The 15,010-nt window shown below is 38.6% G+C and overlaps 1 protein-coding gene across 2 annotated transcripts; it reads left to right on the top strand.

Moving 5' to 3' along the window:
- The first annotated feature begins 2,147 nt into the window (after positions 1-2,147).
- Positions 2,148-15,009, top strand: PSF1 (partner of SLD five 1). 2 transcript variants are annotated; one of them, XM_010259297.3, is made up of 8 exons: positions 2,148-2,439; positions 2,525-2,657; positions 7,559-7,660; positions 9,313-9,380; positions 10,128-10,241; positions 10,350-10,512; positions 14,278-14,424; positions 14,612-15,009. In XM_010259297.3, exons 3-8 carry the CDS (start codon positions 7,586-7,588, stop codon positions 14,639-14,641), a joined length of 597 nt encoding a protein of 198 aa, XP_010257599.1. In that variant the 5' UTR covers positions 2,148-2,439; positions 2,525-2,657; positions 7,559-7,585; the 3' UTR covers positions 14,642-15,009. The 2 variants fall into 2 exon arrangements, with proteins under 2 accessions (XP_010257599.1, XP_088747128.1); XM_088891002.1 differs by lacking the exons at positions 2,148-2,439; positions 2,525-2,657 and adding an exon at positions 2,972-3,151.
- Position 15,010: the final 1 nt, after the last annotated feature.

The following is a 15,010-nucleotide window of genomic DNA, read 5'->3' as shown; positions in this document are numbered from 1 at the left end:
TAAGCGCTTATTTAGTATTTTTTCTCACATAATTGACCCGGATAAATTTTTAGAATACCAATTATACCCTTTTTACAAAAGCAATTTTACAAAGGCACTTTTATATAAGTAATTTTATGAAAAGTACTTTTACAAAAGTAAAGTATTTTTATGAAAGTATGTTCATTATATTGATCACTCAACTCTTTACAAAAAAGAGGCCTCTTATAAGGGAGGTCGAGCTCCTTACAAAAATATTAACAACAAAGATGAAGAAAAAGGAGCAAAGAGGATGTCCGGTGGAATCCTCGACCCCATGTGAGTGCCTTCATTCAACCTCAATGTCAATGTGCTTGTCATTGGCCACCTCTTGCTGAGTAGGATGCTCAGCACCGCCCTGGCTCTCGATCGGCCCCACCACCTTGGCCGCTTGTTGGCTTGGAGGTTGAAGCCCCAGCTAGTTGACATAAAAAATTGGGAGGAGTGCCAACACTTGAGCTTTGGTATCCTTGATGCCCTCCAAGTAAGAAGCAACACCAAACTTGGCCAACTCGTCCTTATAGGCCTTGGAGGCCATATACTCATCCACTACTTGAGTCGAGGCCTCTTGAAGCTTCCGCTCCACCTCATCCTTGGCAGCCATCAACTGTTCCCTCTTTGCCACCACTTTGGCCTTGCGCTTCTTGCGGCGCTCGTGCTCTCCACGAGCCGCCTCGGCAGCGGCCTCTCGACTGGCCCGCTCCTCGGCCAATTGATGCCTTAGCTGCTTGACTTCCTATTATGATGATCAGAGTTGCTGCAACAAGACCTCCACCTTATCGCACAAGCCGACGGCGCAGGAAGACGTTTGCAAAGACACAAAAAATCTTCATTAGTTGGAAAAACTAAGTCAAAGGAGTCTAGCATCAAGCAAATGAATATCAAAACTTACCTCGTCCAGTCCATCAAGCAAGGTATCCCGAGTGCCCTAGATGGAGACCTGGGTCTAGGATTGTTGATCCCCCTACCGGGAGCATCCCCGTCACCAAGGCTCGGCTAATGCCAGGGTTGCTGAGGATCGTGTGGCTAGTGGTATGTCGTCGCAGGGGTCGGACGAGTGAGGCCTTGATTGTCAGGACCTCCAACAACACCTTTAGGTCGACAATCCCTCATCACCAACCCCTTTGCCCTTTGTTCTTGAGGGGCATCTGCCGACCGCTTGGGAGTGGCTGCCCTCCTCCTCTTGGCCTCGGCTGGTCCCTAGTCACTCGCATGAGACGATCCTTCAATCCACCATCCATTTATGCAACAAGGAAAGACTATGTTAGAAGAAAGACAATGAAGCAATTGCCACACAGTTGCTAAGAAAGTCCTCAGTAATTAAGGTCGATGCCTCCACATAAATGCATAACACTCTCTTTGGCCGAAGTTGATGTCTCTACCTAATGCGCCTTTCGACGCCTCCACATAGCTACGTGGTACTCTCTTCAGCCATGTTCGAGGTCTCCCCTCAATGCATCATTTGACCTCGACCACTACAGCCCTGAGAGTAGGGGACAAGTGACATAGGTGTACTTGGCAAGCCTCGAATCACGCCATATGGCATCAATCGGATAGAATCTTGATCGCACATCTCTAATTACCTCCAACCACTCCATGGTGCAAGGTTAGATATAAAAGGGGGTGCTCATCTCAAAGTAAAGATATATTGCTTATACTTGCTCTATTGCATTCAAAATCTCAAGATATCTCTCCTTAGCTATTAAGGATTAAGCTATAATTCCTTGATCCAACCCCTCTTTTCTACTCTACCTCTACCCCTAGAATAACACCCACGACCTCTCATATATATTATTCTCCAACTTATAAGTCGGATCCGTCGGCCTCGGACACCAACTAAATTCGCTTGTTGCCTTCGGCCCCAAATTTTGGCAGCAACAATCATTCCGTCAAAAAAGGGAAGAGGACGCCGCCGCTCTCTCCTCGAGTATCCGTATTTCCTTCTTCCTTCGATCCTCTTTCCTGAGTTCATCTTGGCTTATTAAATCATTGGGTATATCTCGAGACAAGCAAATAATGGCCGTTAGATATAAGGCTAGACAGAGTGTTACTAATAGGATAATCACCGACCTATGCTGGTACAGTATATGTGTCATACACTATATCAAAAAAGAAAAAGCACCATAAAAAAGCACTTTGTTGTATTACAGATTTACAGGTGAAAACGATGCCGGTATTCCTCCAGAAAACACCTCACTGGAGGCTGAGGTATACAGAATAGAAACCGGCCAAAAATTTTCGAGGGAAAAGAAAGCGGGTGGGTTTGAAAGTTATACGTTATACACTTATACCCTATTTCGTAACGAATAAAAAAGAAACCGAAAATTCCCGCCCGTCATCCACACCACACACCAAGCGAGATCTCAAGTTGCAACGCTGACGTTCACATCCCACCTCTCCAAATCTTGGATCGTTGCTCTGGTAAGCAGTAAATCAACCATCTCTAATGTCTACAAATAAAAGCTCTTCTACTCATCTATCTTCTTCCTCTCCCCTCAATATGCAGTCTCTGCGATTGCTGCCGTTTGAGACGATAGTTGGAAGCTCTTATCCTTCATCGCGCCTCTCTACCTCCGCGTCTCCGACCCACATGCCGCCGGCGGACAGCGGAAGTCAGAGGCATTGCTGATTGCTGCAATGTATGACCTGTTTCTTATATTTTTACAAGATATTTGACAATCCCTAACAAAAACGCTAACTGTTTTTTTAGTTCATATCCTTTCTGTTGCTATTTATCAACGTTGGCTGCAATTCGAATGATATTTCGAGGTGAGCTATTCGTGCATTTCTATCCAATTCTCATCGTGCCTCGTTCAGAAGTTTCGGCCATATTTGGTTCGCTGACAAGGGGCTCATTCTTACTCAGAAACGAAACGACCAAGAATGAATATCATAATAACGTTTCGGTACAAAATTCTTGCCATGTGCCTAATTCTTTCTGGAATGAAAGACAGGTTCATGGCAGAAAATTCGACGTAACTTGCAGCACGAAAAATAATCGTGCCGCAATCTGCCGAGCTCATTCTTCCTTCGTCTCTCGTCGTAGATTCTCTCTCTCTCTGGTTAATCGTACTTCACCGTGGTTTCTCTCTCTGTTAGGGCTATTCGTTAGAGTTTGTATTATCTCCTACCGGTAAGAACTCTAGCTCTCGCTCTCCCTTATCCATCTCTCTCTCACGCACACACAGCTAGGGCTAATCGCAGGTATCGGGTTTGTGTGTTAATGTTCGTTATGCTTGATTTGATATTTGATAGAATAAAATTTCTTTAGGTAAAAAAGAAAAAAAGTGTTTTTTCTTTTACGACTTCAGGGTGTTTTTGACGAAACCATTGCAAGCAAAACTTAGAGGGTAGCCGTTTGAATGATTTTTGGTAGCACAAAAACAAGAAAACTTAACTTAGCACTGGCTACCCCGTATGAGGCTAGTCGATGAAGTAAAAGTAAATTAATTGCGTCAAATTGCAGATATGGAAGAAGAAGCAGAAGATATGCATTTTTTTTGTATGATTGGTTGTCTCAAGGCTTCAGGGAAGGAATTTGGCATGCCTTGATATTTTCTCTGAAATTTTCTGTATCTCTTTCAAATAAGCTAATATCTTATTATTCTAATCTCATGGATTGTTTGTTGTCTCTCACTGAGATCCTTGGTTTATGCTAAATTCCTACATGCCCAGTTGATGAAAATTGGATTAAGTAGTAATACTTTTCTGGGTAACCATTACATGGATCTCTATTCCAAATTAGGCACTATTAATGATGCTGTGCAAGTGTTTGATGAAATGAAATACCCAACAAGAATTATATTATGTTGAAGGTTTCATTAAATATGGGCATCTTGAGACTTGAGAGGCATGTGGTTTCTTTGGTATTACGTCTGAGAGAGATGTTATTAGCTGCTCAATGATTTCGGGCTATGTTGCAAATGGACTGGATAATTCTGTATGAAGTTTTCAGGGAAATGCAAAGGGTTGGTGTAGGACCTGGTGCATTTACATTCTCGTTTGTGATGTCCTTTGTTTGGTCTGTCATCATGGTAAGCAGATTCATGGGTGTGTTATTAGATGGTTGGTGGTTTGAGTTCATCCAAAGCAGTGATTGGAAATTCTTTGATTGACATGTATGGGAAGTTCACTCTTGTTAGTTATGCTTTCAATGCATTTATTTCAGTGAAAGAATTTGATATTATTTCTTGGAATTCCTTTATTTTTGGGGTTATAAAAATCAGGTTATGGAGATTGGGCATTGGATCAGTTTTGATTGATGAGATCTGCTGGATTTTCCAGACCATTTCACAATGTGAATGGTGATTACCATTTGTTCCAACTTCCAACTTGTTAGATTTGGAAAAGGATTGGAGTATTCGCTTTGGGTTTTTGAAGTACCTAGATGGGTTTCCTCACATTACAATTCCATGATCTTACATCTTAGGTTATGCAAGACATGGGCTTGAACCTTTGAATTTTACTTAAAAAAGGGTGTTTTGTTTATATATGTCCTAGATTGTTCCTTTTCTTTTCCATTAAAAAGTTGTATGTGTGCATGGATTCATGGACCATATTTGTATAAAATAATGGCTTGTAGTTCTTTTATGAGGTTATGGATTGAGGTGAACATCTATATGTGTGTGTGTGTTTAAAAATTTAGGTATATGCTTTTTCTTGGATTTTATATTTCCTTTTCTTTTTTGTATAGTCGTATATTCCATTTGCTGATAGTATCCTATTAGCTTTTTGTTATCTAATGAAAGAGGCACACCTCCCTCATTGTCAATATTATGTTGGATTAGAATTCTCTGACCAAGACATTGTTTTTAGGGTCCAATCTAACTCAATTTTTCCAAGGGGTGCAACTTGGGTGGGCTTGGGTTGGGGTTTTGTCAAAATTTGAATGGACCCAACTCAAAGCCCAAACTTGAAGTAGTGTAAAATGTTAACTTAGGTCAATATGAGTTGTGCCCCTAATTTTCCTGTTTTGTGTTTTTTTATAATTTTCCTTTAGTTATTGATAAAAAAATAAATTTTCTTTTAGTTGGTTTTAAAGAGTTATAGGTGCTAATTGCTTCCTTTGAATTCTCTTTTATATTTTTCTCTATGCAACCAAATGCAAAAGCTTTCTTGGTTTCTTGTTTTTATTACTTTTTCAGATATTCTGTTATTGTGTCCTTGTTGATGCAAATCATGCAAGTTCCTCTTTTAGATGTGGCATTAGTGCTGTATTTCCATTATTTAATAAGTTATGGACCATCCACTTCATGTGGATTTCATGTCTTGAGAGGGGACTTCACTCTATTCTCCTAAAAGGCCCGAACTTCAAGGGCTCTACTGTCTGGGTGTGGGGAATGGATCATAATATCCAGTTGATGATGTTCTGACCCCTTAGCAGCTATTCATCATACTGAGTTCCCAAGTTAGCTTTCAGGCTATTGCCGGTGTTCCTACACCAAACAGCAAGCATCTAATTTCGAGAACTTCTTAAGAATCTGTTTTGTGATGGGTCAGGGCAATGTCCTCACATGACATTGGAGGTTGTCCAAAATCAGTGGAATAAGACTTTTTGAAAAATTTCATTGGAGTAAACAATGATTCAGGAGAGGAGCTCTTTGCACAAAAACTATTACTAGAATTTCATGGAAGCTACACTCTTCAGCTGAAGGGTCTTACTATTTGACATCAATCTTGGAGATATTATCTTCCAATCAAATAGTGTTCCTTAAAGAAACATAGTCTCCGTTGTTCATCTAAGGATGATGAATAAAATCTAAGGAGGATGTACTCCAACCTTTCTATAGGCCCCAACTCAATTAAGCCTTGTCCCAACTATATGTGATTGTTATATAAATCCTGATCCTTTATTCCGCTCTGTTCGGTGTCATATCCATTGTTAATTTATGTGCCTCAAGTATTTTCAAATGGAACCATGAGTATTTTCAGTGGCATGTCCATTGTAATTTTTGTTTTGCTTCTAATTGCAATCATTTGAGAGCTCAGGATGAGATTATAAAGAATCACTATAGTTTACTTTCACAGCATTAGAAATTTGATATTTAGGTGCAGAAAGGTTGTTAGGCATAGTGATAAAATCTTGTCTGGAAACATACAACAGAAAACATTAGTATGAATGTGAAAGAGCATATAAACTACAAAGTGAAAAGAAGGAATTCCTATTTTCTTAGAAGGGAGACAAATACCTTGCATGCTATTATGGCATGTAAGGATTTGCTTCTTTTCTTTTCGTTTTTTTTTTTATAATTTTTCTTTCTTGTTTTTTCTGTAGGTGGTCTAGCTAGGTAGACAACCAAAACTTTGAGTTGTGTTCGTGGTCCATGCTTTGCTGCTGTTTTCTATTCTTTGTTTTTTTTGCCCCTGGGATTGGCAACTTGCCTGTGCTACTGTTATTGGAGTGCTTCCCAAACACCTAGCTTTGCTGGCGGAGCCAGGATTTATTTTGGGGGTGGGGAAAATTATATTAATAATTTAAGCAGGGATTGTGGGGAACTTTGAGGTATGGGGGGGGCAGATTATATTGGTTATGTACTCTAGACCTATTGGCCAAGGTGAAACAACTAAGTCTAAACTCCTAGCTGTACTCCAAGGGTTAAAGGTGGGGAAATATTTGAACTAAAGTGTTATAGTGGTGGAAGGGGATTCTTGTGTAATTATCAGATAGCTGAAGAACAGTCCTGGAACTTGGAGCATAGGAATGCATTGAAAGAACTGCAGTCTGGCCACATAACTGAAATCTTCCTCTGCTTGGATGTAATGTCAGCCAATAGCATAACTGCAGTCTGGCCACAGTTAATAAAATGAACAAGTTACCAGTAAAAAAATCTAAGCTGAATCTATCATTAATCATTAATGGCATGTAATTCTATTAAATTCAACAGTTTATTGGAACCAAAACATTTGAGTGCTTAATTTCTCATGTACCAGATAAAATCAATGGTTTTGATATTTTTTAGTTATAAAAAAAATCTAGATCATGTAATTTCTCATTGGACAGTTAGAAGAATTTATTAATTGTTAAGTAAACATTATACAAGATAATAGTTATGTCATGGTTGTGGTGGCTAGGCGATAAGATGTTTGTTTATGGGGTCCACCTTATGCCTTGCCTTGGTGTTTTTATATGGAAGGCATGCCAATTTTGGTTATAGTGCAGCTAAACTATATCATATCGTGTAAAAAAGGTAAAAGGGCATCATAAAACCTATGTTTCAATTAGAGGGCCATGAAATGGGTTTAGAGCAAACCCTGATTTCAATGGGATAGAGGGATATTTCATTATTAATTCTCTTTCATGTTAGATCTTTTTTATGTTTTTTTTTTTTTTTTTTTGCTGCTTAATACTTCAACTAGGGGAGCAGGTTGACTAATAAAAAAGCTAGGGAAACAAGCTAAAACTAATCTTGTTTTTACTCGGTGGTAAGGCATTTCTTTGTTGCTTAGCCTTTCTTTGGTGGCTTTTACAACTATGATTTATCATATTATTGTTTTCCTGAACTAATTTTCATTATTTACTGTGTTGGTTCATTGTTTGTAGTAAGAAGGTTAACCTTTTGAATAAAGGATGTATGGAAAGGGGGCATCTCAACTGTTGAAAGAACTCTCCTCCAGTGAACCTGGGCAACTCAAGAATTTTAATGTAAGTCTGTACTTTTTTTGTTTAATATTATGCCTTTAACCTAGCTAAATGCTAAATTGTTATTTTACCTACTTCTGCCTTTAAGTATGATATCAAGAAAATTTCATGACTGGCCCCTAAAGTTTTTGTGTTAAAGCAATTGGAAGTGTATTTTAAGTTTTAGAAGTAAGTTTTTGTTCTATTGGATAATGAAAATCTCCTGCAAGAATACTGACTATTTTCTTGGCGATTGGCTTTGGGATTATTCTGACATGTCAAGAAGAAAAAGCTTTTTTACCATTAACTTGCAAAAGGATTTTTCTAAGCTTTTTTCCCTTTAATTCTTATTTGGGTAGTGATGTTGGACATAAATGATTAGAGTGAAAGAAATATTGATAGGTGACCATGAAACTTTGATTAATTATAGAAAGAATGCTGAGTATGGTACAAGCACATATACTAGCACTGCTGTTTGCTCCCCATGTTTTTGTATATGTTGATACTAGTTGGTTAACCCCAATACAGATTTTCCCTGTTGACCTCTTGTCTAGAAATTTTTGAAAAATTTCCTTGATATCCACCCAGAAGAAGACCTTGTTCCTTGCAGGGAAAGATCATATACAACATGTCCAGAGTTTGGACTTCATACAACCGGAGTCAGACCTTGATTCAAGCCTTTGGGGGTTTGAATAGCTCTTCACTTCTCTTTTCTTCCTAGGTAGGTAGGAGTTAGGGATTCATTCTTCTTGCATTTCTTGAGTCTAGATTGTAGACTCCCTTTTCTTCCACTTGATCATACTAAGACATAGGAAATACATGGAAAAACAATATAATAGACTAAATATATAGAATTTCTAAAGCAGAAAAGCATGAAACAAAAATAAAAGCAATATAATAGATCAAACACATTGTATATAAACAACAGAAATATATAGGTAAGAGTAAAACAATGAGGCATAAAAGAGCTCTCTTTTTGTGTGGGTTGTAGTAGAGATTCTCTTGACTTCATTTGAAACACCTCTGTCTTTTTCTCTCCATCTGAGAAATTGTTATCATGGTTATAGCATTGATACCTAATATTGTATGATAGTTATGCTATTCTTTCCTTTTTTTAGTGCTTTTCAACTTATGAATCTTCAGTCTTTTATTTGGTTTTCCTGAATGTCTTTAATATTAAGGCCCCGTTCTCTTTTTGGGAAGTTACTTATGCGGGTAAATGCACTTAACTGGGTAAGTGTTTCCTGGGAAATATTTATCCGGGTAAGTGCATTTACCCATGTTCTTTTATTTCCCAAATAAATAAGAAAATGACTGTTTTAGCCATAAATCTTAAAGTTACTTACCCAAATAAATAAGAAAAGGGACAAATTTGTCCCATCCAAGTGTTGGCAACTTTCCCCCAGGTGGGAAAGTTACTTACCCACCTGAGTAAGTGATACCCAGGGAAAGTACATTTTCCATGACATAAATCTTAAAAAAGAACATGGGTATCCTGGTCAATGTGAACCAAAATCCCATTGACCAACTTTCCCCCTCTCAAAATCCAAAAATGAATGGGCCCTAAGGAGTGATAGGGACAGGATCCCTTGGGCCTTCTCTTGGCTATCCCATCTTGTAGTTTCCCTTTCTCAATATTTTGTTAATTGTTTTGCATTTTTTTGGTGATAATACAGACTGATATATTTGAAGAAGTGATCAAAGAATGTATTACACATCACCTTGCGCTTCAATCATTGATGAGGTACATCCAATCTTTGTTGATGTGTTTTTTTTCTTGAATTTTGTTCTTGGTTTTCTCAATCATGGAGGCATGTTGTTTTCCGCTATTTGTTCTTTGGGACATTTACACACTAAATCCCTTGCAAGTTTCTCATTCCTAGTTTGCTTAAAATGGGAAGTCATTCCATGATATTCCTATGGTAGGCTTTTGTCATTTGCAAGTTGTAACCTTAGCAAAAATTTAGCTAATAGTTTCTACTAAAAATTTGGGTAGGAAAAAATTCTATTCTATTTGTGACCAACTGGAAACATCTTTGGATTATATGTTCTTTATATCCTTGCTTAGGATTAGACACTTTTGATCTTTTTCATGCATTCATTTTCTTGGAATGTTTACAATGTGCTTTTTTCATTCAACCATTCGACCTTTCGATGATGGGAATGCTTTAGAGAGTTGAGATTTGAGACATAGTATTATTGATACTTAAAAGTTGGTTTGGGCTATGAATGATATGGGAGTGGTGGATTTTGTAACATCTGTCTAAGATTATACTGGTTGAGCTCCATAAATGTTGCAGTTCTTTGAAATCAAGGGAAAGCGGGTGTACTTTCTGAACTTCTAGTTGTTTCTTTTTTGATTTCCAAGGCATGCCATTTGACTAATTTGTTGGAAGCTATTGGATGAGTGCAATGTTCTGTATCCCTACCTTTAATTTTTTGCACTTCTAATAATATCTTTCATGCATGTCACTGTGATATGTTATAACAGAAAAATCCAGGAAGAAGGATTGGACATTCAGACAACAAGAAATGCTGACCACTTTGGTGCTGTTATACACCACCTTTCTTTAATGCGCAATAAGCGTTGCCTCATGGCCTATGTGTAATTTGCTATACTATCATATAAACTGTTTTTGTTTGTTTTGCATCATTTGATATCTAATATTAATGCCTTGCTCAGCTTTTCACTTTTGATTTTGTATGTATATAGATATCACCGTGCAGAAATCATCCAGAGCCTGAGGTGGAAGGTGGGACCTGTGCTCCCAGAAGAAATTCAGGAAAAACTCAAATATTCTGAGGAAGAGTATTTCAGGAATCACTCAGCAGCTCTGATGGAATATATTTCTGAGCTAGATCTTGATTTGACTGTGGTACCTCTCTATCTAAGTAGTATACATCTATCTTGTGTTTCTTATTTGTGTTAATGCACATGCATTTGAGGGTTTCTGTTTTTGCATTGTGGGCTTTTGAAGCATCAATGATGTTTCTTGCCATATGAAATGGTGAACTCCATTTCCAGATTGTTCAGTTGATCAGGACTTGGTTAACAATGGGCATCAACCAAAACACCTAAATGTTTACAGCTAAAATAGGCCTAAGAAGGCTAATAGCCTGGATGACCTCCCAGCACAGAACTACATATTAGAGGAGAACCCAAAAACAAGGCTTCCAAAAGATGTTATTGGCTTAATAACATATCCTTGTGAAAGTAAACCATAAAGCAGGAAATGAAAGAAAATTAAGTTATGGGCTAGGGTGGGGTTGTAACTTCATTTTCTTTTCAATGAACAGGGGTAGTCAGCACTATCGCTTTTTTTCTTTGTATTTTGCTAACCAAAATTCTGTATATGGTACAAGATCCTTTTTCAGCACTAAAGTATCTTTTATTGTTTCTTGTCGCGGGGGTGGGGTGGGGGGGGGATCAAGTTTGCCAGATGACAAGTAGCCAGCATATCCTTATTACATTACATTCAACTTCAGAAGAAATGATCCCTGGTTACCACTTGTTTCTCCATTGGATCAGCCAACCATTTTCTGATCTTTGTGCCTAATAGAAGGTGGTTCACATTTCACTTACCAAGAAACTTATTTCCTTCATGATATCTCTGTATAGCCACGGTCCTTGTTTGTTGCACCAAATCCAGCTCACTACCACCTTTAAGTCCCCTTCCACCACTACATTCCTCTAGTTTAGTGATCTTCCACTCCCAAGCCATGTAGTACCACTAGCAACTCAGCTTTTATGTGATATCCATACTCTAACAGTCCAGAATGCATGGCGAGAATGGTCCCATGTTCTTTTCTAAAAGCCCACCTATGCCTGATGGTCCTGGGTTTCCTGTACTACAGCCATCAATGGGAACAACATTTTTTGGGAGACTCCATTGGCTGGGGATTGATGTAAACCCAACCTGATTGAATCAGAGACATATGGGTCTATCAGCTCCGTGCTGTTTGTACCGTCTTCCTTGTATCTTTCGGGATGCAAAGTTGTTCTTTTGCACAATTAATACAATTCATTGTTACCGATTACAAAAAACGTTTAGGTTAAATACATCTGATTATTATACATGATTGATTTGTCACTGAATCCTAATTAATAGTAGTCCATATTAGATAATCTCTCCTTTACCCTGAAGTTTTTTTTAGAATAAAATAAAGTTAGGCTTAAGACCTTCCACCAAGGTCAGTGGCACTAGATCATAACCTCGTGTGGGCATGGCCGAGGCTCTTGTGTGTCCTTTCTGGTCCATGGGAGATGTCACTCATGTGCCAAAGGGGGGCTATGCTGATGTTGATGTGCTAGGCAACTGCTGGGCCTTTGAACACACCCATGCACTTGGACAACAGGGTAGCTTGATCAGTTTAGACATGGGGCTGGCAAGGTGTAGGGGCATGCTTAGGCAAACTCACAGTCCTACATGCAAAACTTCCGCTTTCTGGTCCATGCATTGTCCCCATGAGGAACCCTAGCAACCACATAGCCATTAACTAGGGCTGCCCTGCAACTGCAAGGGATGTTGGGTCTTGAGAGTGCCAAGGTCAGGCACCCAAGGTTGACCACCCCTCCTCAAAGAGGACATTAAGCATTTAGTGATCTCCCAGAAAGAAACATCATTTTTCCCAAAAATCATATTGAGTAAAGTTACAATAATGCTACTCAACACAGCCCACCAAGCGTAGAGGTGTAAAATGGGCCGTGCGCCCGTGCGGGCCCGTGCCATGCTGCGGGCTTGGGCCGGTTGGGCTGCAGGTCGTGCTGGGCTAGGCCGGGCCTTGGGAGTGGGCCGAATTGGCCAAACTGTTTTTTTTTGTTTTTTGACGTTTTTTATTTTTTTATTTCTTTGCCAAGTAAAACTAAAATATTTAACTTTCCTTTGGGAACTATTTGAAAAAAATAAGAAATCTAACAAAGAAATGAAAAAAATACTTAACCAAAAGAAGTCAAAGAGACAAAGACTCAAAGTGAATAACAAATTGGAAGAAAATATGAATTTTATTTCATTTAAATTTGAATGATACAAAGCATACAGTGGTTGGATAAATGAAATATGAAAATTGGAAAATAGAATAAATTAATAAAATAAAAAAATACAATATAGTTACAAATTGAAAATGAAAAAAATATGTTATTAAAAATATCAAATAAATTAAAACAAAAGTTACAATAATTTGAAAATTGCTATACAACTATTGAGTATGCAAAAAATATTTTCATCATTTTCTCCTATTGTTCTTGACTTTGATAATCTTCTTAAGGTGAAACATCAGGTGTACTGTCATGCCCTCCTTTGGGGATCCCCCAAAATACATAAATACCCCCTATATAGCTGTTTATAGTTGTTGGGGGTATTTCTGGAAAAAACCCATTTATCGGGTGGGCTGAGCGCGTCTTGCTACGTGCTCGCGGGCCATGCTGTGCCGGCCCGTGGACCTGGAACCCTAGGCCCAACATGGCCCAGACTATCATGCTGGGCCTGGCACAGCCTGTGTGCCGTCGTGCTGGCCCAAATTCGGGTCGGGTTGTGTCGGGCCACGGGCGGCACGACCCGATTTACACCTAACCAAGTGTAGGTAGACTAAGTCTGCGCTATGACCATGATATAAATATATATATATATATATATATAAACTATCAGTGGGTGAGATGTCTATCGAGAATTCTTTTGAATTGCTTGACTTTCACACTTTCTCCTAGTAGTCTTTCTCCATTAAGGATTGGTGTAACTAATAATTATTTCAATAAGGAAACTGAAAGTTGTTCTGGTAATTTGTTTTATTTTGTTTTTTAATCATATTACTCTAGTGATCTAATGTTAGGTTCTCGAATTATTCTTTTCATTAGTTCTTGATTTCTAGTTTAAATTTTGAATCTTAACCTGATTTATTGATTGATTTTTGGCTCTGTTACTTTATGACAACCTAATGGTGTATGTGCGGTCCTCTGCATCAGATTCCAATCTTTCTGAATATTTGTTTTTGCCCTAGAGCAGCCCTTAATTTCCTGGATTATTTTTTAGAATGAGCTGTAACAAGGAAATAATTTTTCAAGTGGTTGTGAACTCAGCATATGAAAGGCATACATGAATGCGTACCCATTTGGCATTTTTAGGGTGTGACGTGAACCCATTCTGGGTATTTTGGGTCATTTGGACCTGTTCTTGGTTGCCAGTTCATCTACATCTCTAATGAGACAGCATTCCATAACTGTCCCGTCTGAACAGCAAGGCTTGAACATGTTTGTTTCTGCCTTTGTACTTATCTTTGTTCATATCAATGAACCTTCCAAGCATGGATGTTCAGAACTAAGAAAAAATTTTAAAGATGAAAGGCAGAAAGAGCCATTTTCAAAAATGGCCGAGCTTGGTTTAGAATTGATTCTATTGAATATGCTGCTGCATTTACGATCCTCCCACCCTCCACCCCTAAACCCCCACACTTTTTTTTTTTGATAAATAACCCCCACACTTAACAAAAAGGGGGAAAAGCAAACAAAAACAAAAATAAATGATTTCCATCTATTTGTGATCAGCACTCTTCAGATTTTTCTCTTGCATTTGTTGGCATCCTGCCAAGTGCCTATGGCCTTGAAGCTAACTTTTCCTAATTAAAGAGTATTCCCATACATTTACCAGGATATGGTACCGCCAAAAGATCCTTACATCCAAGTCAGGGTCCTTGATGATATTGGATTTGCCCTGGTTGGTGATCAGTCACTCAATCTCACTCTCCACTCAATGCACTTTCTTAAGCGAACAGATGCAGAACAGTACATCTCACAGGTGATTAATTGATTATCAGATCTCAAACCCTTGATTCATTAGAACTATCGCAGTTAGGGGCACCCTTTCGAAACATATGAATGGGGTCAACAAGTTATACTTGTCAGCCCTTCAACCGAACAGATGGGGTTCTCGTTATTGCTTTTTAATTTTCTAACATCTTCATTTTGTTTTTCATGATTGGTAGGGCTTGATGGAGGATCTCTCGGGATCGTAAACCTGAGCGATTAGTTCAGAACTTCAAAATTTGGAGCCAGGGTTGGCTGAGACCTGCTTTAGTACCTGGTAATCTGGTATGGTAACTTGGGAGCAACTGGGCGAAACATGGGCGCCAAGTCTTTGCCAGTCTTTGCCACGATTTGACTGGTCGGCAACGATTGTTGCAGGATCCACGGCTCAAATTCTCGAATGCTTCGTAGCCTTGTTTTGTGGTTACATATTTGAAAGAAAAGAATCTGCCTCTTATCTAATCGAATAGTGTTATTTTCATTTGGCAAGGTCCTAATTGAAATTAGGGAAGCAACAATTTATATCTAAATCTAAAATTATACTTGCTGGGACTTGATTGTCCATGGACGTTCTCTAC

Source organism: Nelumbo nucifera, chromosome 7 (assembly GCF_055504915.1).
Source record: "Nelumbo nucifera cultivar China Antique chromosome 7, China Antique-T2T, whole genome shotgun sequence".
Taxonomy (NCBI): domain Eukaryota; kingdom Viridiplantae; phylum Streptophyta; class Magnoliopsida; order Proteales; family Nelumbonaceae; genus Nelumbo; species Nelumbo nucifera.
Note: the sequence above shows the minus strand (reverse complement) of the source record. Positions and strands in the feature narration are given on the sequence as shown.

Bases quoted from the DNA above. Each gene is read 5' to 3' on its own strand.
- PSF1 (XM_010259297.3), top strand. From the start codon at position 7,586: ATGTATGGAAAGGGGGCATCTCAACTGTTGAAAGAACTCTCCTCCAGT. The intron at 7,661-9,312 runs GTAAGTCTGTAC...GTGATAATACAG, and splicing joins GGCAACTCAAGAATTTTAAT to ACTGATATATTTGAAGAAGT. The intron at 9,381-10,127 runs GTACATCCAATC...ATGTTATAACAG, and splicing joins GCGCTTCAATCATTGATGAG to AAAAATCCAGGAAGAAGGAT.